General features: G+C 43.6%; 1 protein-coding gene across 2 annotated transcripts in view; it reads right to left on the reverse strand.

Annotated features, from left to right (window-relative positions):
* Nucleotides 1-1,622: 1,622 nt before the first annotated feature.
* Jhy (junctional cadherin complex regulator) overlaps nt 1,623-26,932 on the reverse strand; it is a 58,165-nt gene continuing 32,855 nt past the window's right edge. Inside the window, exons 4-9 of one of the 2 annotated variants that reach the window (XM_021643055.2) lie at nt 25,323-25,439; nt 16,738-17,375; nt 11,275-11,569; nt 5,011-5,091; nt 4,134-4,262; nt 1,623-2,186 (exon numbers count right to left, since the gene is read on the reverse strand). In XM_021643055.2, coding sequence (XP_021498730.1) covers nt 1,989-2,186; nt 4,134-4,262; nt 5,011-5,091; nt 11,275-11,569; nt 16,738-17,375; nt 25,323-25,439 — 1,458 coding nt within the window. In that variant the 3' untranslated portion in view covers nt 1,623-1,988. The remainder of the gene's footprint in view (nt 2,187-4,133; nt 4,263-5,010; nt 5,092-11,274; nt 11,570-16,737; nt 17,376-25,322; nt 25,440-26,932) is intronic. The other variant, XM_060372033.1, reaches the window with a different exon arrangement.

The raw sequence follows: 26,932 nt of genomic DNA on the forward strand, positions 1-26,932 counted from the left end.
TCCTGAAACAAATGTTATAAAAATAATCACTTAGGTTTATGAAATTAATATTGTGCAATGTAAAGGATATAAAAGCATTTGTCCTTCACTGTACTGACTCCTCTTTGTGTCTGGACCATGGTAGCTTAGAGACATCCCACTGGATGTTAGCACTGTGGGATGGTTTGAGGACACAGGAAGGCCCATAGGATTCATTCTTTGACTTCAACCTCAAACTTGGAGCAACTCTTTTATTTCTGTAGGCTCTGAGTAAGGAATTCTGATGTCCTAGGACAGTGGTTCTCAACCTTCCTATTGCTTAGACCCTTTAATTCAGTTCCTCATGTTGGGGTGACCCCAACCATAAAACTATTTTGTTGCTACTTCATAACTGTAATTTTGCTACTGTTATGAATCATAATGTAAGTATCTGATATGAAGGATATCAGATGCACAACCCCAGGGGGTCAGGATCCACAGCTTGTGAACCTCTGTCCTAGGGTCTTGTGTGCTGGGTGGTAAAGCCTGGTCTTGGGGGAATCCTGTCAGGTGGCATTCGCAGTCTGCCAATTCACTTCACCTGCTCCAGCCGAGCCCTGGCTTTTGAAGGTAAATGTGGAGGTGCTAGATTTGGCATCCATAATAACATGGCTTGTCCACAAACAAATGGATTTCTTGACCATCAGCTCTGGTTCCGCTTTAAGAGGAGGCGTCATGCAGGCAGCGTTGTACCTATCATGACACATGTAGCACACATACAACTTCAAGGTCAATTTCTTTTTTGTTGTTTTGTTTTTTTTTTTTTTTTTTTGAGACAGGGTTTCTCTGTGTAGCCTTGGCTGTCCTGGAACTAAGAGACTGGCCTGCCTCTACCTCCCAAGTGCTGGGATTAAAAGCGTGTGCCGCCACTGCCTGGCATTAAAGTGAGTTTCCAAAGCTAATCCACATGTCACATGCATAGATTTGCTCCAGGTTGTTAAAATGACCCATTTCTGGACATACTCATCAAAGGATGCAATGTCCAGCAGGGAGGTAAAATGTGAGTCCTTTAGTAGACCTGCTGTTGTTGTTTTTTGAGGCAGACCATCATTATTTATCGCTAGCCTCCACCTTGAAGTATACCCCCACCCTCTCTGCCTCAACTTCCCAGGTGCTGAGATTACAAACACATGCCACCACTCCTGGCTCTTTCATACTTTTAACACTGAGAATCTCAGTAATGCTTCAAAAGAGAACAATAAAAATTGAGTATGAATATTTACATTCATAAACTCTGAAGCACATGGATTTGATAACATTTGAAGATAACCACAATCATGGAAAGATGCCCAGTAAATTGACAGATGTGAGGTGAGTAGCTTTGACCATAGAGTGATCTGAGGTGGGTTTCCCTACACTCGTGGGATGTGTGATTAATGCCTTAGTCTTAAGTGTCCTGTTGGAATGGAATTAGGATTATTTTTTCCTATTTCAAAATGCACATCTAGCTGTATCTTCAGCTTTTCAGCTTTCCAAGTAAGGCATTTTTGAAACTTGAAAGCGAAAGTATTATTTTGGATATGTTACCTCAGTGACGAGGTCAGCCAAACTCATTTTAGGAAAAACTGAAGCACGTATACTCTGTCTCAGGGGAGTTGGAGAAAGACAAGGAGACAAATTTATTCGGCGGTACTTGTAAATTTCCATCATGTGTAAAGAAGGGCCAGAGGTGGTTTAAACAAATCAGAGGATCCAATATAAAACTGAAGGCTTTATTGTCTAGCCTTTTACCGGCCCAAATTCTAACAGATTTGAAACATAAATAATTATATGCCTTTTTCTTTCCAGAAGGTTAAACCTGCCACCAGTGCCGACTGGGCCCCACTTTAACTTTTGCGTAGGGCAGGCAAGGTGGCAGGCAGGCAGTTGACTGTGCCAGGTCACCGCTCAGTGTAGACAGAATTGTTAGGTTTTTTTTTTTTCCCTCTGTGTCCCTTTGATCACATTTTTGATCTCCCCCTGAACGCTGTCTAGACAATGTGAAGGACTTTGAAAGCAGCCACGGCCTGCTTTTCTCGCTCGTGCCTGCTCTGCAGGATCTCCAGCAGGGAAATGTCTGGTAGGAGTCCTTCTTTTTTACTGTTCCTCGTGTTCTTATTCTTCTTTGCTGCTTGGTCAACCAGATTTGGCGGTTTGGGTTTGGGGATGGTCTTAGCATATTCCAAAGCCTAAGGGGGAGAAAAAAAGAGAAAAACTTCATTTAAAGTGAGAAGTTAGTCTTATGTTATAGACTGATATAGATGAAGACAGTGCCTATAATGTGGGCAGAAATGGCAATCAAATGGAAAATGCAGATAACATATTATTAACACATAATTTAAATGAAATAAGTCAGTCACTAAAGAACATGCCATGGAGCGAAATGTAGCTGGAGAGGGATATGGACAGCTGTTGTGTTATTTGGATGTTTTTACCATGACAAAGATTCTTTTAAATGTCTGTGAACAGATTTCTCATGTGCTTAATCTGGCAGCTTTCTGAGAGTCTTGTTGGAAACCAAACTTATAAAAGAATTCTACCCAGAGAGAACTTGTAATTGGAGACTGGAGACATTACTTTTAGTTGATGAAAACTGAACTTTGCTCATTACATCCATTTGTTCTTTGAAGGAAAAGAATAGATACTAAAAAGTGTATGTTTTTTTAAATGATGCCAAGCTTTAAAGGTTCAGTTATGATAAAAATGAGACCAGTCAGACGAGGGATGCTGTTCAATGATAGAGTCAGTCTTTGCCTACATGCACACGACTCTGGGTTCTGTTTGGGTTGGGGAGGGAATGGGGAAGAGGAAGGGAAGAGGGGAAGAGAGAGAGAGAATTAAGGATGATTTATATTAGTTCTGCATGTTAAGCTTTTATTGTTAGATTTATTTATGTATATGACTGCTTTGCCTGCATGCATGTCTGTGTACCACTTAGATGCCTGGTGCCCTCAGATGTCAAAAGAGAGCATTGGAACTGCTCAGTTCCTCTGGAACTGAAGTTACAGATGGTTGACAACCACTCCATGGGTTCTCTGTGAAAACAGTGAGTGATTTTATCTTGAGCCCCCCTCCAGCTTTTTTTTTTTTTTTTTTTTTTTTTGTTTCTCTATGTAGCTCTGGCTGCCTTGAAACTCAAAATGTAGACCAGGCTGGCCCTAAATTCACAGAGATCTACCTGCCTCAGCCTCCTGACTGCTGGGATTAAAGGTGTGCAGTGCACCACACCGCCCAGCTTAAACTTTGTATTTTAATAAGAATTTATTGTCATAGGAAATGGGAATGGATGGTATTTTTAAGCATCAGAAAGGAAAAAAGAAACCCCAAACTGAAAACACAAAACAGGTTCACGTTCTGAATGCATGTAAGAGAAGGCTATGAGAATTCCCAGTATCTCTGTCATCGTAGACATCTTCATGAAAATATAATTGGCTGGGGGGAGAAAGAAATGGACACTCAGTGAGGAGGATGAAGTCGTCAAGGTCTGAGGAAGAGTTAACATGATGGCCAGCGAAAAACAGCACGCAGCGCACGCTCCCAAAGGCGCCAGGGCATCGCGTTTTCCTCCTGCCAGGAGTCCCAATGGCTGTTCAGCAACGAACAAATCAGCGGAGGCAGCAAGCGGCGGAGTGTCTCCACGGCACACATTCCATTCACATCCTGACTCTTTCTTTGTGACATGGCATCTGAGAGTAGGGCATTCTGAAATTTTAAATCTTGTTTTTTCTTTTTTTTTTTTTTTAAACCAGAGGAACCCACACGATCTCTCTGGAAAAGTATAGAGAAATGAACTTAAAATAAACAATGAGAAATTGATTTGTTTGTTTGACGTGAACAGTAAGAGGATGCTGATTCCCTTTAAGGTTGTTTAATGATCGAGAATGAAACCTATCGTTGATTCAGGCTGCAGGTGCCTACTGAGAAACCACTTTGTTATTTCTATACCTGACAAAATTAAGACAGCATACTGACCCATGTGTGTGCTTACACCCGTATTTGTGGATAACATCTAAGTGCAGGAATGGCTGTTGCTAAATGTCTCCTATGTTCCAAACACATCTTCTGAGGCGAGGAGGTGACCAAAGTGGCCCTTTGATTCTGACTGAAGCGATAAATGCCCGATGCGAACTTCTTACCTTCTGCCGAGAAATCGCTGATTTACTTTCAGGTTTTTCTGACTGTACTTTGGACAGAGCAGACAGGGTCTTCATGTTGTTTTCCTTGACTTGCTTTGCATATTCTTTTTGCTGCATTAATTTTTGCATCTGCTCAAAGAAGAGGGGCGAAGTGAGCTGACCGCTGCTAATTCTTTCAGTGACATTGGTTTTTTTGGAGGTGGGTGGGCGGCTAGCTCAGGAGGAGGGTGACCTGTGTGAGGTGGCAGCAGTGAACTGGTTAACATTTCCCCAGAGAAGCTGCTGTGAGTGTAGCAGCACTCCCAGCGTTCTCTTAACAGTGGCTAAATCCTATTCAGCCTCTTCTTTGTTGCATTTACCCAATTTATTTTCATTTTTGCTTCCAACTTTGAACTATACTCTTTTTATTCCTGAGTGCAACTGCAGTTCAAACACATTAAATGAAGATCTCCTTTCACTAGAGGAAAGAGAGTAAAGTGGATGCACTTCCTAGGGGTTGGAGAACTGGAGGCCTAAGTGTCTTCTCTGTAGCCACTTCAAAGTTATCAAGACAACTCTATCAGGGAGACCAACAACCACACGGCACACGCATCCCTTTGCACACTCATGTGCCCCACTCTTCTGGGGGAGGCTTTCAAACCTAACTGAAAGGCAGGGCATAAAATAACACAGGCTATGAATGTTTTTTTTTTTTTTTTTTTATTTTGCAGCAGGCGTACCCGGGATTCTATTATGTCAGCCCGGCTGTTTCTGAGGGGTGGCTGTCTACTCGGTGCCAGAGGTCTGCACTGGCATGTGATGCTGGGGGCATCTTTTCCCCACATTGCTAAGGACATGGCAGAGAATACCAAGGCTGAGAATGCCACGTGCCACTTACTTTGTCTCTGACAGACTCAAAGTCGGGTCCCAGGCCTCCAAGCTTCACGTCTCTTTTCTGATAACCTTTCAGCTTGGAACTCTGAAAACACAACCACAGAAATGGGTCCTTTGAAGGATCGCTGTCCCTTCCAAGTCATAGGGGCTTAGGAAGGAAGATCAGTGAGGGGCCAGAAGCCCTGGTGGGAGGCGGGAGGGCGAGGACATTTCTTGGCAATGGTGCTGTTTTCATGGTAGTGACTGATCGGAGTCTATTGGGTATGTGTTGTTGGTTAGCTAATGTGTTTTGACTTTTTCACTTCTGAGATTAAAAAAAATTTTGAAATTCTGAAATAATAAGCAATTTCAAGGTAATAATTTGCTCTTTGGTTAACATTTTTAACCGAAGCATGTACAATGCAACTCTCCCCCTGCAACTGTTACCATGATGTCCAGTCTTGAGCAGTTTGCATAAGCAAATGACTCCTCACAAATAGCAGTTAATACAGAGATTCAGAAAGTCCCTGTCCAGTGAGGTGAATCCTGCTTTTCACAGACACCTCAGAAGACAATGAGATTGCAACTTGAAATTTTTATAGTTCATTATTGGAATAACGGATCATTTTAAGGATGAAAAACAACTGTCATTCATTGATAATACTAAAAAAACAAAACAAAACAAAACAAAAAAAACATTTGAGTCTTGGCAGGACCCACTGAGAAATTCGCTTTGTTCTGTGAGTGTGGTTTTGGAAGAAGTCAGAAAAGGGCGTCAGATCTCCCAGGGCTGGAGTTGCGGATGGCTGTGAGCTACTCTGCGGGTGCTGGGACTGAACCGGGTCCTCTGTAAGAGCAGCCAGTGCTCTAACCACTGAGCACCATGCCATCCTGATGGGCTGTGTATGTGCTGAGCCTTTTCTGAGAGAGTTTGGCAGTGGTTACCAGATGAATGGAACCGCTTTATCAAATCAGATCGAATTACCTTGTGTAACTCGATCTAGGAATGGACTGGGCACACATTGTGTCAGCCATCATGATGTGCTTTCTGCTTACAGTGCTGCACTGGCTTTTTCCTTGACCCCTCCCACTGTAGAAGCCCCCAAGGCCACTGCAGCTAGTTGTCCGTTATCACCTGCGGGCATCCACGTTGTGGATGTCACAGCCTAAGGTGCCCATACTCCTTATATAAAGAGTAGTATCAGCTTGTAACCTGTGCCCACTGCCTGCAGGCTTTCCTCTTGGATTACTAATACCTGACATGACGTAAGCAGTACTTGGAGAGTCGTTCTGATGTTACAATGACTTAGAAAAGTCTGTTCCATTTAGAACAGGTGCACTGTTTCCAGGACCCAATCTCCCCAGCACAGAGCTCTGGCCCGTGAGCTATGATTGAGTTTGGTGGGTAGCACTCACATTTGGAGGCTTTTATTCAGGTTGGCACGGCCCCTCCCATCTCATTTTTATTTTTATCCCCACCCCCAGAGTAGATGGTATTCCTGGAGCTGGAGTGGCACTCTTCAGGCAGGGGAGAAACAGGAGAATCACACAATTCTTGGCTCTGATGTTTTGAGCTGTGGAAACCTCAGTGTCAGCAACTGCCTACCTCTGGGTTAGTTGTATGAAAGAAAAATGAAGCCATGGTTTTGAAATTGCTGGTCAGCCTGCCACCGTTAGGGAAAGCAATATTCCCAGCACACCAGGGCTCCAGGGTCAGTATTCAGAGGAGCAAAATAATGTGCCACACAGGTGCAACCCTTCTGCACTCCAAGGATTAAGGCTCTGTAAACAGAACTGGCTCCGTTACGATGTTAAACGTTTATGGTCAAAAACTCTCAGTGCATCTGAGTCTAAAATGCAAGGGAAGATAAGACTCTATTTTAAGGAAGCTTTGCTCTGAAATCATTAAAACTTCTCTCGCTTTTTACACTTAGACAGGGGAGTTACTGCCTATGGAGGGGCATTCCAAAATTATAACTCTTTAGGAAAACAGTCATTGACAAGATAACAAGTACCGCATCTGCTCATCGGCTTCCAGTCTGGTCTGTGTTTGTTTGCAGCTTTCTTTTTTTCAGAGGGAGGATGGGGCTGGCTCTGGCTCTGTAACCTTGCAGTGATAAGATGACTCTTTTTTTTTTTTTTTTTCAAAGCTTGGTTACAGGTGGGGTATTATCACACTTCTAACTCTTCAGTTATTTTTTTAATAAGTGAGTGAACTGAAGACAACCTATGCTCGTGACTACAAACCCCGTCTTTTCACATGTGCCATGTGTGTCACTGTTTCAAAAATCAATAAATTGTGATCTATTTGCCAAACTAGAAAAAAAAAAACCCAAAAAGACAGAAAAGTTTTTTTTTTTTTAAATCCAAATAAACCACCACTCATATTCAAGCCATAAATCCAATTTGTCCAAAGATGATGAGAAAGAAATGATCAGTGGGCAGAAATCTCATCCTTAGCCTGGTGCAGCTTAACTTTTAATCATGCTGCCACAAAGGGTGTGCCAGGAAGCATGGATAATTGCGTGTTGATCTTTAGCCATGCTTCTCACCAGCAACTTTAGTAAGCACCAAGGTTAGTGTAAAAAAATAACAACAAAACCCAGAGCCAAGGGTCTAGCACTCCATACAGACACGAAGGGAGAGTAAGTGGTCCAAATGGGCCACCCCCATGGCTGCTGGTCCCTTTACAGGATGAGCTGCCCACAGCACAGTGACATTTCTCAGGGGACAGGGGTGGCTCCTGGGGGAGTTTGTTCCGGGTGACTGGCAGTGAGAATCTTGGATCTGCTTGAATTTGGAACAAGTAATCAGGAAGAGCTCAGTGCTGTAATTCTGTTTGATCTCTCTTCATCTAAAGTCTTAACAGCATTGTTGAGAGGTAATTCTCACGCCACAGAAGTCACTCACTTAGAGCTGTCTAATTCAGTGGTTTTTAGGACAGTCAACAAATGTGTAAGCATTGCCTAATCTAATTGTACAACATTTTCATCATTCTGAAAAAAACCAAAACCAAAACAACAACAAAAAACTTCCAATCCCCGTCTACCCTTCCTTGCCTTGCCCAGTCCCCAGAAGTCTAGCTCTAGTAGCTAAGCTACTTTATGCTTCTTCAATATTCTTTTACAATCCTTAGATGTTATCTTCATTTACTTATTTTTTTTTTTTTTTGGTTACTAAAAGACTAAAAAGCAGCACAATGCCAAAACCATGATGCTGGGGACAGCGATGATAATGATGGTGATGACAATGACACTTATAAGAAATCAGCACCGCCAATCCCGTTGAGTCTCCGAACACAGGGATCAAACATTAGACTATAGAGGCGTGTTCTCGACAGATTGTAAGCCCATTCGCCACCCGTCTTTGTGTAAAGTTCACACAAACTCAAGGTTCGGTGGCTTTCAGCTGTACTGCTAGCACATGGTAGGTTGAGGCAGGAGGACCACCATGAGTTAACTTGGGCTAGAAAGTGAGTGAGACCCTGTCTCAAAAAAATTTCCCAAACCAACCAAGCAACCAAGCAAACAGAAAACAAAAACAAAAGCAAAAACAAGCAAACAAACAAACAAAGCCACATACTCCATGACATTTACTAGCCTTGCCCAGTCAGACAGAGGCTGCATAGGGCTTTCCTGGGGGTGAGGTTTCTCCTAGTCATTCATGATCCTCTCATGCACCGTGTGTGACCCTCACTGTGCCCGAACTGAGATGACACTGGTCTGTGAGGACTTGTTTCCCTTCGGAACTGTTGCCATCTGCCGGGGGCGGGGAGACAGACTGCACGCCTATTCTCAGATGCGTGACTGAAAGTTACTGAAAACGAGATAGAGACAAGGCCTTGGGTGTGGGGGAGCGGCGAGCCAAGGATATGTGCTCTGTGGTCACTAAACTTAATCCGAATAAAGCTCTTCTCAGGGGCAGCCAGGCAGCAAGCTCCAGATTGTCTGTGGCAACAAACACCAGTTAATTACAGAGGCTCAACCCTCGTCTGCCAGGGAACTCTATGCAGTGGTGGCCAGAGACAGCAGAAGTATGTTTTGATAATTTGGAATCCCGTGTGCTGTGTTAATTTCTTAGTCTTGAGCCTGGATTTAATGACGTGGACAAGGCCTTGTATTCTGAAATCACTCTCAGTGGCACTGCCAGAAAAGGAAGGGGGCCCCGGGCCTATTATCTTTACAAATCCTCAAAATTTTTACCGTGATCCAGGGCGATTCCCTTGGAAACCAGGAGATTTGACGTGGCCAGCAAATGGGCGTGACGTGGATAATGACTCCCTCTGTCTGGTGCCCAGACTACCTGCTGTCCTATACAAATCACTCAGTTCTAAGTCACTTCAGCTTCTGGAAGGGCTTAAGGGACAAAGAGGGCTCCTGTGTGTTCGTCACATGTAGACGGAAGGCACTGGGCTGAGAAAATGGATGTGTATGGATTGCAGCCTCCCTCGAAGAAATAGGGGAGGGGTGGTCAGGAGCAGAAAATCGTCTCTGCTCTTCCCACCTTTCCATGGCCTTTAGAGTCCTGGTGCTACATCCTTTCACCAGAACATTTTCCTCCGTCCTTTCTCAGCTCAACATGAATTCAATTTGTGAAGAGGAAGGAAAAGGAAATGGCATCTAACTGGTGTATAATGTTTGCTAGGGAATAAGCTGAGGTTATCTTATATTATTTTGTTTACCACATCTGAAAAAAAAAAAAAAAGAATGAATGATTCTGATTGTTCCTATGAGGAATCAGGGACTGGGGCAAGCCAGTAACTCCTCAGTTGAAAAAATGCCCCATAAGATAGGGATGTAGGCAAGACAGTGGGGCACTTTCTTAATTAGCGATTGATGAGAGAGGGCTCAGCCCATGTGGGTGAGGCCAGCCCTAGGCAGGGGGTCCTGGGTTCTATAAGAAAGCAGGTTGAGCAAGCAGTGAGGAGCAAGCCAGTGAACAGCACCCCTCCGGAGTCACAGAGACACTAGGAGATGGGTCGGACCAAGGACTTTGCAATCTCTGAATCTACCCACTTCCTCCCAACCCTGCTGCTGAGAACCCAGCTCAAAAGCTCTTGTTTTCAGCAACAGGAAAGTTCTCTGCCAAGAGGCTGTGTTTCTCTAATTCTCAGCCCTCTGTGATATCTAAGCTCTGGAGTGAGCGGGCAGTCTCCACACTGACAGAAAGTGGTGGGTGCAAAGGCTGACCGCATATCTCCATGGAAATAATGCATATGATGTCTGCTTCCCAGTCTGCTGTGAGCCCAGCGGCCATGTAATGATGCTTCTCTGGGAAAAGAAGAGACCGGTGATTCCTGAAACTCAGTGGAAGTGGGGCCTTTCAGTGCAGAGCGAATGGGCACATTTTCCATGCCTCAGAACCGTGAACTAAATCAACTTCTTCATAAAATGACCTGCCTCTCGTAGTTTATTATAGTAACGAAAAACGAGAACAGTATTCCACCCTGAAGCAAGTGATCTTCCTGAGAATTTAAAATAAATAAGTAAATAAAGAGATTGAATTGCACAAAAGTGCCGACCACTTTTTGACCCAAACCTTAGATAAAGAATTCAGTAAAAACCAGCTGCCACACGGTAGAGAGCAGCTCAGACCGCTGACCGGCCTGGATGTTTTGCTGTGGAGCTGAGACAGGATATGTACCAAGAGGACTCTGGTGCTGAGGAACTAGGAGTGGACAGTGACAAAATTTTAGACAAACACAGCCTCTCAGAAGAAAACATTCCTGCTGTTCAAAACAAGAGCTTTTGAACTGGGTTCCTAGCGGCTGGGTTGGGAGGAAGTGGGTAGATTCAGACATTCCAAAGTCCTTGGTCCAGCCCCATCTCCTAGTGTCTCTGTGACTCCGGAGGGGGCTGCTCACTGGCTTGCTCCTCGTTGCTCACTGCTTGTTCAGCCTGCCCTCTTACAGAACCTCTGGCAATGTGGCTTTCACTCACTCAGCCTTACTTTTTCTTTTCAGATAGGAAGAATATGAGACTCAGCTTAGGAGAGGGGTTTGGGTGAGGAAAAGTGATGTAGGTTAAACTGAGGATAAAGATAGGATTATTACTGCCTGAGATAACTGGAAAAGGAAGTGGAAGTGGGCATCCTTGGCAACATAAACTTCTGGAAAGGCAGGGAGGGAAAATCAAGGATTAGCAAGGGCTGGATGGGGGGGGGAATGAGGGGTTGGTTGCTAGACCACCTCTCTTTTTGAGAAGCTATGTAATGGCCAGCCCTATTCTGGGCCAATCTATGTCATCAAAATTAAAAAAAGTTTCGTGGCTAAACAACCAAGCTGTATCACCTTTGTGCTGCTTCGCTTCCTGTGTTTTTTCCGTCTTTCCAGCTGAAGCAGGTAGCCTTCGGAATTACTGCGAGCCATCTTCGTCTGGTAGCTGTGGCTTCTCTCTGAATTGAGCTGGGATTCGCTTTCTACCCTGGACAGGATGGGCGGGAGTGTGGTGCTGGCCAAGGAACCCTCGCTGGGCTGCACCTCTGCCAGCTGCACCAAGGCTTGCTGGTGCTGCTCCATGATCTGGGCAAGCCGGGAGTCTGGAGAGGCTCTAGCAGGCTCCATATCTGAGAAAGAGTGCAATTTCCTTTGGAGAGAACACAAGTGTTTTTAAATAAAACTTGAATTCACAGCACTGCTTTCTATGTAGAAGTCTTTAGGAACAATTCATCTTTTCATGGATTTCTTGTCCTCAAATTTTCCTTTTTTTTTCCTCTGGGACATTCCAACACCTTTTTGAAAACATTTCATTTATTTCTGTGTCTCTCTATGTGTGTGTGTGCAGGTGTGTGCAGGTGTGTGCAGGTGCCTTTGGAGTCCAGAGGAGTGTCAGATCCCCACACCTGGAGTCACAGGCATCTCACATGAGTGCTAGGAACCAAACTCAGGTCCTCTGAAATAGTATTCTACTCTTAGCTGCTGAGCCATCTCTCCAGCCCCTAACAGGAAAGTCTCATTAAGAACTTTCAGTTAATATGTGAAGCATAGTATAACGAGCAAGCAAGCAAACAAAACACAGCAAAAACCAAAACACCATTTTGGAAACCAAAGACCTTCCCATTGCACAACAGCCAGAAATGATTTATTAAATTAAACAAATGTTCTTTAAATACATAGTTGAATGTCAGAGATTTTGGGAATCTCCAGGGATGGAAAAAAAAAAAATGGAATGAAAGCCAAAGTAGGTTCTGGACTAGCTAGAGATATGGCTTTTTTTGTGTTTGTGTGTGACTTTTGAGTAAAGGAATTGAGTTTTAAGAGTTAATACAGGCAGGCTGGGATGTAGCTCACTTGGTGAACTGCATGCCAGGCACAAACAAACCACCAAGCGAATCTTGGGATTTGCTTCATGTTAGGAAGCAGCTGTCCTTTCTGAAGCTCTGTACCTTTGAGAGTGTGTTTCTGAAGAAAGAAAAATAATCTTATACTTATTAAGTATTAGGGACAGAAATTAATCAGGCCACCTGAAAAAAGACTCAGAACTGGCATGAGGAGCCTTCCATCAAGTGGTCAAGACTGACCACCCCACAGAAATCCAGTGTCCACAGGCCTGTCACTCAGCTCCCAATAAGATTTTTCAGATTGTCAGACAAGTGAGACTAGGCATAATGTAGATGCAAAACATCTGATGAGAGAGAAAAACAAAACAAAACAAAGAAACAAAACCCCACTAGCACCAACCAAAACTGAAAGGCCATTTCCTTTGTTGAGAATGTAGGATGCTGCTTCCCCAGTAAGAGGCTAAGAGGCGTGTCAGAGGACAGTAGAGAGGCAAAGGTAAGGTACACCTCAAAAAGCATGAGAGCAGTGGGGAGGGTGGACACCAGCTGACATAGTGCTCTAGAGAGTCTAAGAACAATCCCAGAAGGCTGTGCCTAAGTAAAGCATGCTACTAGGAAGCACAGATAGACAAGGTGGAGGTAATGGGAAGAGGTGATCCATGAGATCCTTCTCTGTTTTTCCCAGAATGGCAAGTCTCCAGGTTTAAAGGAGTTGGGGCAAATCTACAAAAACAGTGATTTTACAGCTTCTGAAGAAAAAAAAATGAACAGCCCTGTGAAACGGATCTGGAATCAGGTGGCTTCATATTTTGCAAACGTCACAGTGGAAGGAAGAAGATGATTCTGAGGTTAAGTGATGTCTCACCTAGAATTCTGCAATACTTTGCCAGCTATCTTAGTTCAGAGAGAGGGGAAGAAGAAAAGGAAGAAAGACAAGCCAGGCCCCAGAATGTTCCGCTTCCAGGCAGTGAGCAGAGTTCTTTCCTAGAATGAGAAGGGAAAGCACAAAGGAGAAGGAGGGATGGGGAAAGGCAAAGGGAAGCTGTGGTGAGGTAAGGGGCATCCTCATGGTAGGTCTTGCCATAGAGACACTACAGGCTGAGAAACACCTGCCTCTGCCATTGCACCATGCTTCTTGTTCCAAGAAAAAACACCAGAGGATGAGTTCAACAAAACAAGGAAAGGTGAGATGTCATAAGGAAAATCCAGTCCAGAGAAAGGCCAAGGAGTTTTCAGGCCGGCTATGCATCAGTCTTTCCTGCCAGCAAAAAACTGTTAAGCCATGTTAGCCAGGTATGGCTGGTGCATGCCCGCAACCCCAGCACTTGGGAAGCTGAGCCAGGAGGTTGCCATGAGTTTAGAGGCGGCCTGGGCAACACACTGACTACTAGGCCCTAGCTGTGGCTGCATAGCAAAACTCTATCCTCCTAACCACCCAAAAGGAGGAAACAGTAAGAGCCGAAGAGAAAATCAGCACCTGCCTACACATATACAAGATCTCAAATAATATGAACAAATGATATGAAAACTTTCCACGGGAAAAGTGTTAAATATTTTTAGAAAATGCAATTCATCAGACTGACTGAAGGTAAGATAGAAAAACTGTAAAAACTAAATGTCATTATAACAACAAGCCGGGGGTTCAAGTCACAGACAACAAAAACAAAAACAAGGCCAGACGAAACAACCTTGATCCAAACAGTTTCACAGGAGAATTCTACCGAACCTTTACGGAACACCTGTCCCGGGAATATAAAAGAGAGTGCAGTCTTCCACTTATCTATAAATCTGCCATTCTCCCAAAAAGTTCAGGTCCCCCTTCCTCCTACAGCCCAGTCTGACCAGTCACAACTCAAATGTAACTTATCTCCTGATGCTTCTGCTTCTATCTCCCAGTACTAGGATGCAGACCTGGGCCACCACCCATGGTTTGGTAGCAGATTGATAACACATCTGGATGCGGCCAGCAGGAGATAGGAAAGATATAGGCCTATTTTCCTTCATACAAATGAAAGTCATTAAATCTTAAACAAATAAATTGAACAATCTATTAAAAATCCAGTATGATGGGCTGGGAGATAAAGCATGCGGTAGGAGAGTCCCTGTCTAAATGTACAAGGCTCTGGGTTTCATCATCAGCATCACGAAACAACAAACAGAAGACTAATACCACAAGCTGGGTTAATCTTAGGGACCAAAGGACGGCATCACGGTAAGTAGCATGTTCATTACATGATAGGATTAATGTCGCATATCTGATTAGGCTTCAAGCACATTTATTACAAAAGTTCTTTGCAAAGGAAAATAGGAACAGGAAGGATTTTTTTTTAATATATTTATCTACTAAAAACTAAAATTTATTTATTTGCTTATATTTTGGTTTTTTGATTTTTCAAGACAGGGTTTCTCTGTGTAGTCTTGGCTGTCCTGGACTCACTTTTTAGGCTAGGCTGGCCTCAAGCTCACAGCAATCTTCCTGCCTCTGCCTCCCTAAGTGCCGGGGTTAAAGGTGTACAGCACCACACCTGGCTAAAATAATTTATTTTTATTATTGTGTATACGCACGTGGTTGTGCGCCTGTGTGTGCGCGTGCGCACGCGCACATGCACAAATGCATGCACCAGAGTATGCATGATGTATGAATATATGTTCTTGTGAATGATGACGTTCACACATGTGTTACAGTGCGTGTGCGGAGGTCCAGTCACTAGGCTTGCGTGACGCACCTGTTTTCAGTCAGGTTCTCGCTATGCAGCCTAGGCTGTCCTTGAACTCAGTATCTTTCATCCTCAACCTCCTGCGGGGGGGGAGATTTTACAGGGGTACACACAACCACACCCAACTTAAATATTATTTATAATAACAAAAGGGTTAAAAGTCGTTCCCCTGACCCCAGAGAAAAGACTACAAAAGTGCTTACCAGCCGTCGCCATCTCTCTGGGAAGCGGACAAAGAATCTTAGCAAATGTGTATCCCAGACTATCTGATGTAGCTCTCTTCTGACTTAATATGGAAAGTTGCTTCCCCATTCTGTTTTGAAAACAAGCCCCTCAAAGGCACCCCATGTACCAGACTGCATATTAGCAACAATGTCATGACAGGTCAAGTGTTCAGAAAACATGTTTGGTTAAGGAGCACCAGGAACAGTCTCCTGAAATGACTTAAAAATGACTCTTCCCCCTTGTTTATACAAGTAATAGAAACTTGAACAATTCTAACTCTAAAGAAAGAATTAAAAAATAACCTTGATTTTTATCTTGCCAGAGATAGCCACTATTTCTGTTAAAGATTTTTAAAATTTAAGCTTCTTTCATTTGTTCATCCATCCATCCATTCATTCATTCATTTATGGCAGGATCTTACTACATAGCCTTGGCTGGCCTGGAACCTGCTATGTAAACCAGACTGGCCTTGAACTCCTAGAGACGTGTCTACCTCTGCTTCTTGAGTTTAGAATTAAAGTCTTGCACCACCATCCCCAGCAATTTTTATGTGTCTGGATGTTTTGCTTACATGTATGTTTGTTCACCACATGTATGCTTGGTGCCTTCACAACAGAGCATCACACCTTCTGGAACTGGAGCTGCAGATGGCTGGGAGCCAGTGTGTGGGTGCTGGGTCATGTGGAGGAGCGGCCAGTGCTCTTAACTGCTAAGCCAGAGATAACCATCACTCCTCAATTAGGTGGACTTTCTTCCCATGTTCACATTAGGTCAGTAGAGTTTATAGTCCTTGGGGGTAGCCCTGTACCTCATTACCTTCTTTTTACAGGAGCATTTCCTCAGAGACATACCTATTAATGGTCACAAGGGACTAAATACCACAGTTTCCCTACCATTGGATTTTTAGGCCATTTCTATAAGTGATGGTATTTCTGTGCCTACATAGCTCTCTAGGCTAGGCCACTCCAGGCTGAAGATAACTCTCCCCCCCCCATCATTACTCAAATCTGCATGGTAATTTACTTTGGCTGGGTCCCTGTGCCCTCCCCTTGCTCCAACTTCTAGTTTCACTACCGTAAAGGAGACCAGGAAGTGAAGAAGGAAGACACAGAAATCAGGCAGGAATTGGAGGCAGGGGAGGAGTTAGTCGGCTTTTTCTTCTAGCCCCACCCACCCAGTGACCCCCCTGTGGTGACTTCCCCTTCTCTTTTCTTTCTCTACAAGCCTCCTGTTTCTACTCAGGAGACACCACTCAAGATCAGGAAATTCCAGGCATCTGTGATGGCTCTGTGGTAAAAGTGCTTATGCAAGCCCTAACTACCCTTAGGCAACCCCCAGTTCCACCCATTGTCCTCTGACCTCCATACATGCTCGACAAAGCTAGAGCTCTCTCTCTTTCTCACCCCCTCTTTCCCGTGTGTGTGTGTGTGTGTGTGTGTGTGTGTGTGTGTGTGTATTCACATGCACATTTGCACACACACAAACACATGCACATTAAAAAAATGAATAAAAAATTTAAAGAGAGTTCTCACCAGAGCATCTCTATGTTCTTATATTTTGTCTCTGCCTGTGGCTTTTTGGATGGCTTCTTGGTCTTCGTTGTCCTGTGTGTGTTCTTGTCATAATCAGACTGAGGGCCTCTCACGTGTCTGGAAGAAAGTTCATTAAAATCATGCAGATCCATATCAGAAAGCATGTAGATGGGTTCCTGCTGATACAAAAATCTTTTCTTTTCTTTCTGTCTGTGTTTGCTTTTTTTATTTGTGTTCATCCCTGAGACAGAGTTTTTATACAATGTTTTGTCAAAAGCCTTCTTGGGTGGAACAAATGTGTCCAGGGTGACCTTAGGACTGTGGGTGAGCGTTCTGGAGTCCTGTAAATTGGTGTTAAAAGCGTTCATATGTGCAGCCGGCTCATACTTTGCTGAAGCACCCATAGTCTGCCTTTGGTCTTGTGGTTGCTGGAGAGGGTTATTCTGATTTTTTGGACTAATGACAAGCTCTTTGGTCCCAAGAGATTTCAGGCCATGCTGGTGTTTCCTCTGTTTCCGACCCCTGTCTTTGGCTGTTCTTTTGGAAGGTTGCTGGCCATTGGCTGTATCAGAAGACTGACCTCTTGGGACATTGCCTGATCTTGTATCTTCATACTGAGACAAATTTTCTTGGTAATTCTAAAAAAGATATTATAGTTAAGGCAATATCACCATATGAGTACTCTTCACAAATTTTCAATTATTTATTTTTTTTAAACAGGGTTTGAAAAACCAGAAACGAAAAGAGGGACATAACAACAGACACTGAGGAAATCCAAGCAAAAGCCTATATGCCACAAAAATTTGAAAATCTAAATGAAATGAACAATTTTCTTGGTCAATTCCACTTACCAAAGACTAGGTAAATAAATTAAATAGTTCCATATCCCCTAAGGAAATAGAAGCTGTCATCAAAAGTCTCCCATCCAAAAAAACCCAGGACCAGATGGTTTCAGCACAGAATTCTACCAGACCATCAAAGAACAGCTAACACCAATACTCTTGAAACTATTCCACAAAATAGAAACAGAAGGAACTTTACCAAATTATTTCTATGAAGCCACAGTCACCTTGATACCTAAACTTCACAAAGACCCAACAAAGAAAGAATTTCAGGCCAATCTCCTTTATGAACATTGATGCAAAAATACCCAATAAAATACTCGCAAACCAAATCCAAGAACACATCAAAGATATAATCCAACATGACCAAGTAGACTTTATCCCAGGCATGCAGGGTGGTTCAATATACGGAAATCCATCAATGTAATCCACCATATAAACAAACTGAAAGAAAAAAAAAAACACAAATGATCATCTCTTTAGATGCTGAAAAAGCATTTGATAAAATCCGACAATGGAGAGATCAGGGATATAAAACACTTACCTAAACATAGTAAAGGCAATATACAGCAAGCCTATAGCCAACATCAAACTAGACAGAGAGAAATGTAAATCAATCCCACTGAAATCAGGGACAAGGCAAGCCCACTCTCTCCATTTCTCTTCAATATAGTTCTTGAAGTCCTTGCTAGAGCAATAAACAATTAAAGAAGATCAAGGGGATTCAAATCAGAAAGGTGAAGTCAAAGTATTACTATTTGCAGATGATATAATAGTATACATGAGTGACCCCAAAAATTCTACTAGGGAACTCCTACAGCTGATAAACACCTTCAGCAAAGTGGCTAGATACAAAATTAACACAAAAAAATCAGTAGACGAATGGGCTAAGAAAGAAACTAGGGAAACAACACCGGTCACAATAGACACAAAAGACATAAAGTACCTTGGTGTAACTCTAACCAAGTAAATCAAAGACTTGTATAAAAAAACCTGTAGGTCTCTGAAGAAAGAAATAGAAGAAGATATCAGATGATAGAAAGATCTCCCATGCTCATGGCTCGGCAGGATTAACATAGTAAAAATGGCCATCTTACTAAAAGCAATCTACAGATTCAATGCAATTCTCATCAAATTACCAACACAATTCTTTATAGATCTTGAAAGAAAAATTCTCAGCTTCATATGGAATAACAAGAAACCCAGAATAGCTAAAACAATCCTCTACACTAAAAGATTTTCTGGAGGTATCACCACCCCTGATCTCAAGCTGTACTATAGAGCAACAGTAATAAAAACTGCATGGTACTGGCATAGAAACAGATTGGTAGATCAATGGAATTGAATAGAGACCCAGAAATAAACCTACACACCTATGGATACCTGATTTTGGACAAAGATGCCAAAACCATACAATGGAAAAAAGATAGCATCTTCAATAAATGGTGCTGGTCTAATTGGGTATCTACATGTAGAAAAATGCAAATAGATCCATACTTATCACCCTGCACAAAACTAAAGTCCAAGTGGATCAAAGTCCTCAACATAAAACCAGACAAACAAAACCTGTTAGACGAAAAAGTGGGGAAGAGCCTTGAACTCAATGGTGCAGGAGATAACTTCCCGAACAGAACACCAACAGCACAGACTCTAAGATCAACAATCAATAAATGGGACCTTATGAAACTGAAACACTTCTGTAAAGCAAAGGACATTGTCATTAGAACAAAACGACAGCCTACAGACTGGGAAAGGATCTTCACCAAGCCTATATCTGACAGAGGGCTAATATCCGGAATATATAAAGAACTCAAGAAGTTAAACAGCAACAAATCAAGTAATCTAATTAAAAAATGGGGTACAGAGCTAAACAGAGAATTCTCAATAGAGGATATGGAATGGCAGAGAAACAATTAAAGAAATGCTCAACATCATTAACCATCAGGGAAATGAAAACCAAAACGACTCTGTGATTTCACCTCACACCCATCAGAATGGCTAAAATAAAAAACTCAAATGACAACACATGCTGGAGAGAATGTGGATAAAGAGGAACCTGCTTTCATTGCTGGTGGGAATGTAAACTTGTACACCATTTTGTAAATCAATCTGGCACTTTCTCAGAAAATTAGAAATAGTGCTACCTCAAGATCCAGCTATACCACTCCTAGGCATATATCCAAAAGATGCTCAAGTATAAAACAAGGACATTTGCTCAACAATGTTTGTAGCAGCTTTATTCATAATAGCCAGAATCTGGAAACAATTCAGATGTCCCTCAACTGAAGAATGGATATTGTGGTACATTTACACAATGGAATACTACTCAGCAATTAAAAACAAGAAAATCATGAAATTTGCAGGCAAATGGTGGGAACTAGAAAAGATCAACCTGAGTGAGGTAACCCAGAAGCAGAAAGACACATATGATATATACTCACTTATAAGTGGATATTAGCCATATATTATAGGATAAACATACTAAAATCTATAGTCCTAAAGAAGCTAAACAACAAGGAGGACCCTAGGAAAGATGCTTAATCCTCATTCAGAAGGGCAAACAGGATAGACATCAGAAGTAGGAGAAGACAAGGAACAGGACTGAAGCCTTCAACAAAGGATCTCTGAAAGACTCTACCCACCAGGATATCAAAGGAGGTACTGAGACTCATAGCCAAACTTTGGGCAGAGTGCAGGAAACCTTATGGAAGAAGAGGGAGATAGAAAGACCTAGAGGGGACAGGAACTCCATAAGGAGAACAACAGAGCCGAAATACCTGGGCCTAAGGGGGTCCTGCAGAGACTAATACCCCAACTAAGGACCATGGATGGAGAGAACCTAGACCTCCTGTTCAAAGGAAGCCCATTGGCTGCTCAGTATCCAAGTGGGTTCTCCAGTAAGGGGTACAGGGGCTGTCTCTGACATGAACTCAGTGGCCAGCTCTTTGATCACTTCCCCCTGGGGTGTGTGTGTGTGTGTGTGTGTGTGTGTGTGTGCAGCTTTGCTAGGCCACAAAGGAAGATGATGCAGCCAGCCTTGATGAGATCTGATAAGCTAGGGTCAGAGGGAAGGGGAGGAGGTCCTCCCCTATCCGGGGACTAGTGAAAGGGCATAGAAGGAGAAGAGGGAGGGTAGGTGGGACAGAGAAGAGGGAAGGGGCTACAGCGGGGATATAAAGTTAATAAATTGTAATAAATAAATATATAAATAAAATTAGATAAAAACTAAAACAGGGGTTGAAACTTGTAGGAAAGTGACCATGGAGGGAGTAGAGAGAGTCCTCTCCTAACTGCAGGCAACTGGAGGGAGAGTGGTCAAGGAAATGATAGATTGTGAGCCCAGAAAGATCTTGAGAGCTTAAAACAGCCTCTGAGTTAGCTCTCTGACTGGCCAGCTAAGTGGGGGAGGTGTCACCAAACGGAGAGCTGTATGGAGAGAAGCTTTACCTCCAAAGAGATGCACAGAGAAAGAACAGAGTATTTCCAAAATCCCACCCAGAAGACATCAGCGGTTTGTTGGAGCCAAACAAGTCCAAGTTCAATACGAGACACAGTTCAGATCATCAGCTGTGCGTACACACACAGGTCAGCAGCTAGAAATGACCTCTTCACCAGATGAAACAAATTAGATTTTATTCAGAGGGCTATGAAAGAGGCAGAGCTGTGATAGGGCCTCCGTGAAACCACAAGAGTTGTTTTGCTTTCTGTTGCTTAATATAGCCTGCACTTAGGCAATCAAACATCTGGGGGAAGGGACTTCAATCCCAGAACGGACTTGATGCTTTTCTAAGTCCACTAACAACAAAATGTACTCCCAGTACAACAGATACACTGTGTAAGTGTATTGTGTGTGCAGCCATTTAAGAGTATTTCCCCAGGAATAGAGCACTCATTACTTTGTGGAAAATGAGCAGAGTAAAGAGGCCTTTGGATGGAATGATTAACTGCTTATTGAAACAGTAAGATGACCATGTGCACCGATGTGTTATATAACTGCAACCTCTTTGTCCCTTTCAGGACTCCCCTGTAAAAAAAGAAGTCATCACGACCCGCATCTATGTGACGTTAATTAAAAAGAAAATGCAACCATTAGGTGGCTCACTGGAGGCCAATGAAAATACTCAAACTTGGCAAAGCATGCTTTTTTCTTGTTCAGATTTGATTTGTTTATGATCTCTTTGGGAAGAAAGATCCTATCACGAGGATGCGGTTTTCGGTTTTATCTCGCTTCCCCGATACAATCAGCAAGGCTGACAACACGAGCCGCTGCATGTTACCAAATGATAGTCATGCTCCCTATTTCTCATGAAACCCCATCAGGACGCTAAGGACAAGACTTAAATTTACAATAGTAATATGCAGTATCGCCTGTAACGTCAGATTTTTAAGTATGTGTTTGTAAAGAATGACTCCTATTCGAAATGTAGCACATTTTCTTTGGAATCTGAGCCATTTGAGGATTGAACAGGCTCTCACTGGCTCTTCTAAATTTTTATTTTTCATCTGCAGTGCTCCCCCGCCTTAGAAAACTGACAACAAACAACAAACAAAACCCCTCCCTTATGCATCCAGGTAAGAAAAATGTTTTCTTCCACACGGTTTATCAAGCTGCAAGGGGAAGCATGGGTAAAAAGACTGTCCCGATACTTGGCCCCAACCACATTCTCCCTTGTCCCGAGATTGTTACCTGAATTTTTAATCACATTCACTTATTTGTGTGCACAACAGTTCTCACCTTCTGCCATGTGGCTCGCCAGGATAGAAGTCGTATGGTCAGGCTTGGTGGCGAGCACCTCTGCTTGCTGAGCCATCGTGCTGGCCCAGAAATTGCTGTTTTCTTACCCGACAGGAGTGTTTCGGAAGCCCAGTGGCTCTTTTCATGCTGTCATGTTAGGAAAGGTCAAACGAGCCTCTTTTTGCTATCATCTATAAACTCTTATTACTACTGACCAATCATGGTGTTCTTTTCAACATTTGCCCAGCTCTTTAGGGGGATAGAGGACTAACTAGATAGTCTTTCTGTCGTCACCTGACCTACATTTCCCTAGTTTTCTCTCTTTATTCCAACAACAACAAAAAGAGAAGAACCCCAGGAGAGATTCGTTTTCTGGGAAGCTGCTTGATTCTGGCCATCCTGTCACCTCTGGAGCTGACGATTCAGATCACAGCAGCCCTCCTCATAGGGTGCTATGTCAATAAAGGCCAAAGACTCATCATTTTACAAAACTTGAATTGTCTCAAGTGTTAAATCCTCTATTCACATAGACATAAGTGCCTAGAGATGGCATTTCAGTCCTCAGAAAGGAAGACATTTGCGGACTTGATATGATTTCTCTCGCCTTCCAAGTAGCCTACTCGAGATCTGCTGCTGGCTGGATATTTATTACCCTACAATTGAGGCATCAGGTGTCACTCTTTAGGTGGTGAGACCTGAGTTCCCTGAAGTTAATATACAAAGCCATTCTCAGCCTATTTAATCTCCATCAGCGAGGAAATCCGAGATTTCATTCTGTTCTCACTAGGATTCTTTTGTTACGCTCGCTGGCAATTGGTATACCCTCCGTGCACTCAAACTAACGGCTTAATGGCAGTAGGTTTTCATGTCACATGTGGAGTGTCAGCGCTGGGAAATCTCCATGCCTAAAGCTGAGATGAGAGTGTTACAGGGAGACTCATCCTTAGTCACGGTGTCCACCCATACTGTGCCATCACTCTAGCCCTGAAGAGCACTGGCTGGCTGCTTCTGACTTGTGGCTCGCCTGCTCATGTGTCGTAAGCAGAAAGCAGAAGGCACACCCTTACCCCATCTCCTCTAACATCAAGGCCACTGTTGCCCTTAGCTGCCCTGACTGGGCCCTGGGGTCCTGACAGTTCTTCCCTGGGCTCTAAGATAACCTCTGGCCCAGGGAACTTTCTATTGTGTTCCGTTTATCTTCTGTGTGCATTCAGGATAAAAGGTGAGCTTAGGTTCTAAAATTTCTCTAATAGTATTTTATGTATATGTGAGTTTTGTCTGTGTGTATGTCTGTGCACCAAGTATGTGTGTGTGCTGTCTGTGGAGGCCAGAAGAGGATTTTGGATCCCTGGGACTGGAATTACAAATGATTGTGAGCCACCATGTGGGTTCTGGGAATTGAACCCAGGTCCTCTGGAAGAGCAGCCAGGGAGGGTTCTTTACCACTGAGCCATCTCTCCAGCACCTATCTAATATTATTAAGAAACATCCATTGAAAATTATTAAGGAAGTCCCTCATTGTCAGCAAAGAAAGACTCAGGCTGGATAAACAGAAGCAATGCAGATCTACTGCTGGTGTTGACCAGACCAAAAACAAGGCTCTTTGGAAAGATGGGTTTGACCATAGGCACTTGATGGTGACTAGTGATGGGAGCCATGTGCTGCTTCATGCTGCCATCACTGCTGGTCTTGTTCTAGGTCTGGGAAGACCTTATTTAACCCTTAGGGCACCTGGAAGGTCTTCTGGCCAGGGCCATATTGCATTACCTCTAGGAAACCAATGTCTTCAGTCTGGGCACAACAATGAAATGGGACCTCAGAAACCTGTGAGGACCCACAGGTGAGCACAGGACGCTGCAGGCCAATACGGTCTGAGGAAAGGTCCATGAATAAGGCCTAAGCAGAAAGCAAAGATCCTAAGAAGGCATGGGGATCTGACATAAAAATCATTGTGACCCAAAGCTCTCCATCAGGTGGACTAGTGGATCCTGTCCACCATGCCCCACTGCCAGCAGATGCATCTGTCCCCAGCTTTTCAGCTTTTTGTTGTGGTCTCCTGATGTCAGCTTTCAGGAAGCTCTGGGTGAGTGACTGTTGATTTGTTCACTTATTTCCTATTGGCAGCCTGGAGACCCAGTGAAGACAAGAGAGGGTTCAGAGTTCAGGTCTGTCTTTTCTAACTTCTCCGATGCCTGGAGGAACTTTAATGTTCTTAACTTTACAGTTGCTTCATGTATGAATTTAACTGGTGATGTTAACAGGCTCCTTAGGCTCGGCAATTTCAAAAGGCTCACCACCCCACCCAACTCCCTTGAGGCAAGGTCTCACTGACTGGACTGGAACTTGCTATGTAGACCAGTTTGACCTCAGACTAACAGATGTTCCTGCCTCTGAATGCTGGAATGCTCGAATTAAAGGTATATCTCCATGCTCATCCTTTCTTAAACAGGGATGCAACCTGTTCCAAGAACGACTCCATATAATTCCATGCACTGACTCAGGAAAAGATCAGCTGCTAATTACTTTTCTATTTCTTCTAGAAATAGTGGGATAATTACCCATCCCACGACTACACTCATGAGTGCTAATGGACAAGAAAGATGCCATCATACTAAGATACCAGTTGGTTAGTTTGCACATTCTCTCTGAGGGATCCCATCTAGCTTCAGGAACACTTTTACCTGGGTTGACTGGGTAGCCATTAGCTCTCAATGAAAGCAATATTTTCCCTCTGCACCCCCCACCCCTGCCTTCTGTGAGAGGTCTTGTCTCTGTTTGGAGTGTAAAATGATGGTGTTCTGGAAAGGGGACCTTTCAAAAGCAGTTAGAGTTGCTGGTGGAGCAAGCATGGAGCTATGGCTCTCCTGGACAGAAGGCAATCTTCAGCACAGGTAGGTAAGTATTCAAGGCATCATATAACCCTTAAATGACAAGAACTCGGTGACAAACATTACTTATACCCAGCAGTATCACTTGAAGCACACTTAGCACACAATCTAGCAGGTGACCTTAAGCTGTTTTGCTCTCTGATGCCATTTGTCTTCAAGCTCCACGGATGTGTTTTCAACTTCTTTATCATTTTGGACAGTCGTCGTCGTGCCAGTACGTTTGATGGTGTAGGAAATCTAAGAGGGCAAAACACATAGGACAGTAAGTGGCATGTACTGCACCCTACGTGGGTTCGTTTCAGTCCTGCAGTCATGGGGCTCCTGTCTGTGTACTCTAGAGAGAGGTCCTGCAAAGACAGGCTTTATGTTTGGCTTAGTGCAAGGGCACATTGTTATAGTTCTCAGGCTCTTACGTCAGTCAATTTTTCATCACTGTGATATTCCAAGTACTCCTTGTTTCAATGTCCCAACCCTTGTCAGTGAACTCAACTATAGGGCAGTTATTAGAGAAGAATACTGCAAACGCCCCATCAAACAGAAACATGATACCATTCCCTTCATTTACAATGGAGACTATGTCCTGATAAACCCATCACAAATTTAAAAACGCACTTAATACACTATGCTGACCAGTTTTTGTCGAATTGACATGAGCTAGAGTCTTTCGGAAAGAGGGAACCCCAACTGAGAAAATGCCCCCACCAGATTGGCCTGTGGGTCATTTTCTTGATTGGTGATTGATGTGGGAGGAGCCAGCTCACTGTGGGCAGTGTCACCACTGTGGTGATGGTGTTGGGTTGTAGAAGAAAGCAAGCTGAGCAAGCCAGTAAGCAGGATTATGCTGTGGCCTCTGCTTCAGTGCCTGTCTCTAGGTTCCTACCTTGAATTCCTGTCCCGACTTTCCCTCAGAGATGGAATGTGACCCAAGAGTTGTAAGATGAACTAAACTCTTCTCTCCCCAGGTTGGTCATGCTGTTTTATCACAGAAACAAAAACCCCAATGAAGACATATTCCCAGCCAACTGAGCACCACAGCTTAGCCTAGCCTGTTCCAATTGTGCCCACACAGTTGAGCAAGGTCATCTGACAAGGCCCATTTAAAGAGGCAGGTGCAGTGGTGCACAGCTGTCATTCCCTGGTTGGAAACCTAAGGCAGAGGGATGGCCAGACGGCGAGAAGGGGTGGGGGCTCTCGGAGGTGGGGTACTAGTTAGAGAACACAAGCCACTGGAGGGTGCCTTTGAAGGCCATACTGGGTCTGCTTCCCAATTACCCAATGTAAACAGCATTTTCCTCCATCTGCTGAAACCATGGTGTTCCAGCTCACCAACAGCCCAGGACCAATAGAACCAAATTAACTACAGAATGAACCTCTGAAACCATAAGACAAAACAGATCTTTCCTTTTCAATCTGTTTTCTTAAGTATTTTGATCACAGCTATGCAAGAATAACAGCCCTCCACTCACCACTGGTTTTATATCAAAAACTGGCCATCTTCTATAATCAGGCAAGTCTCCAAGCAGTGAGAACTGGGACACCCACCCAGCCATAAAAACTTCAACCTACAACCTGTCCTGCCTGCAGGAAGTGCTGGGGTAAGGGTGGTGCAGAACTTGTAGGAGTAGCCAACCAAAGACTGGTGTGACTTGAGGCCCACACCAAGAGAGGGAGCCCACCCCGGATACTGCGGAGATGGCCAAGAACCAGAAGCTGGCCAGCCCAGGGACTCG

This window comes from Meriones unguiculatus, chromosome 1, assembly GCF_030254825.1.
Source record: "Meriones unguiculatus strain TT.TT164.6M chromosome 1, Bangor_MerUng_6.1, whole genome shotgun sequence".
In the NCBI taxonomy this organism is placed as follows: Eukaryota; Metazoa; Chordata; class Mammalia; order Rodentia; family Muridae; genus Meriones; species Meriones unguiculatus.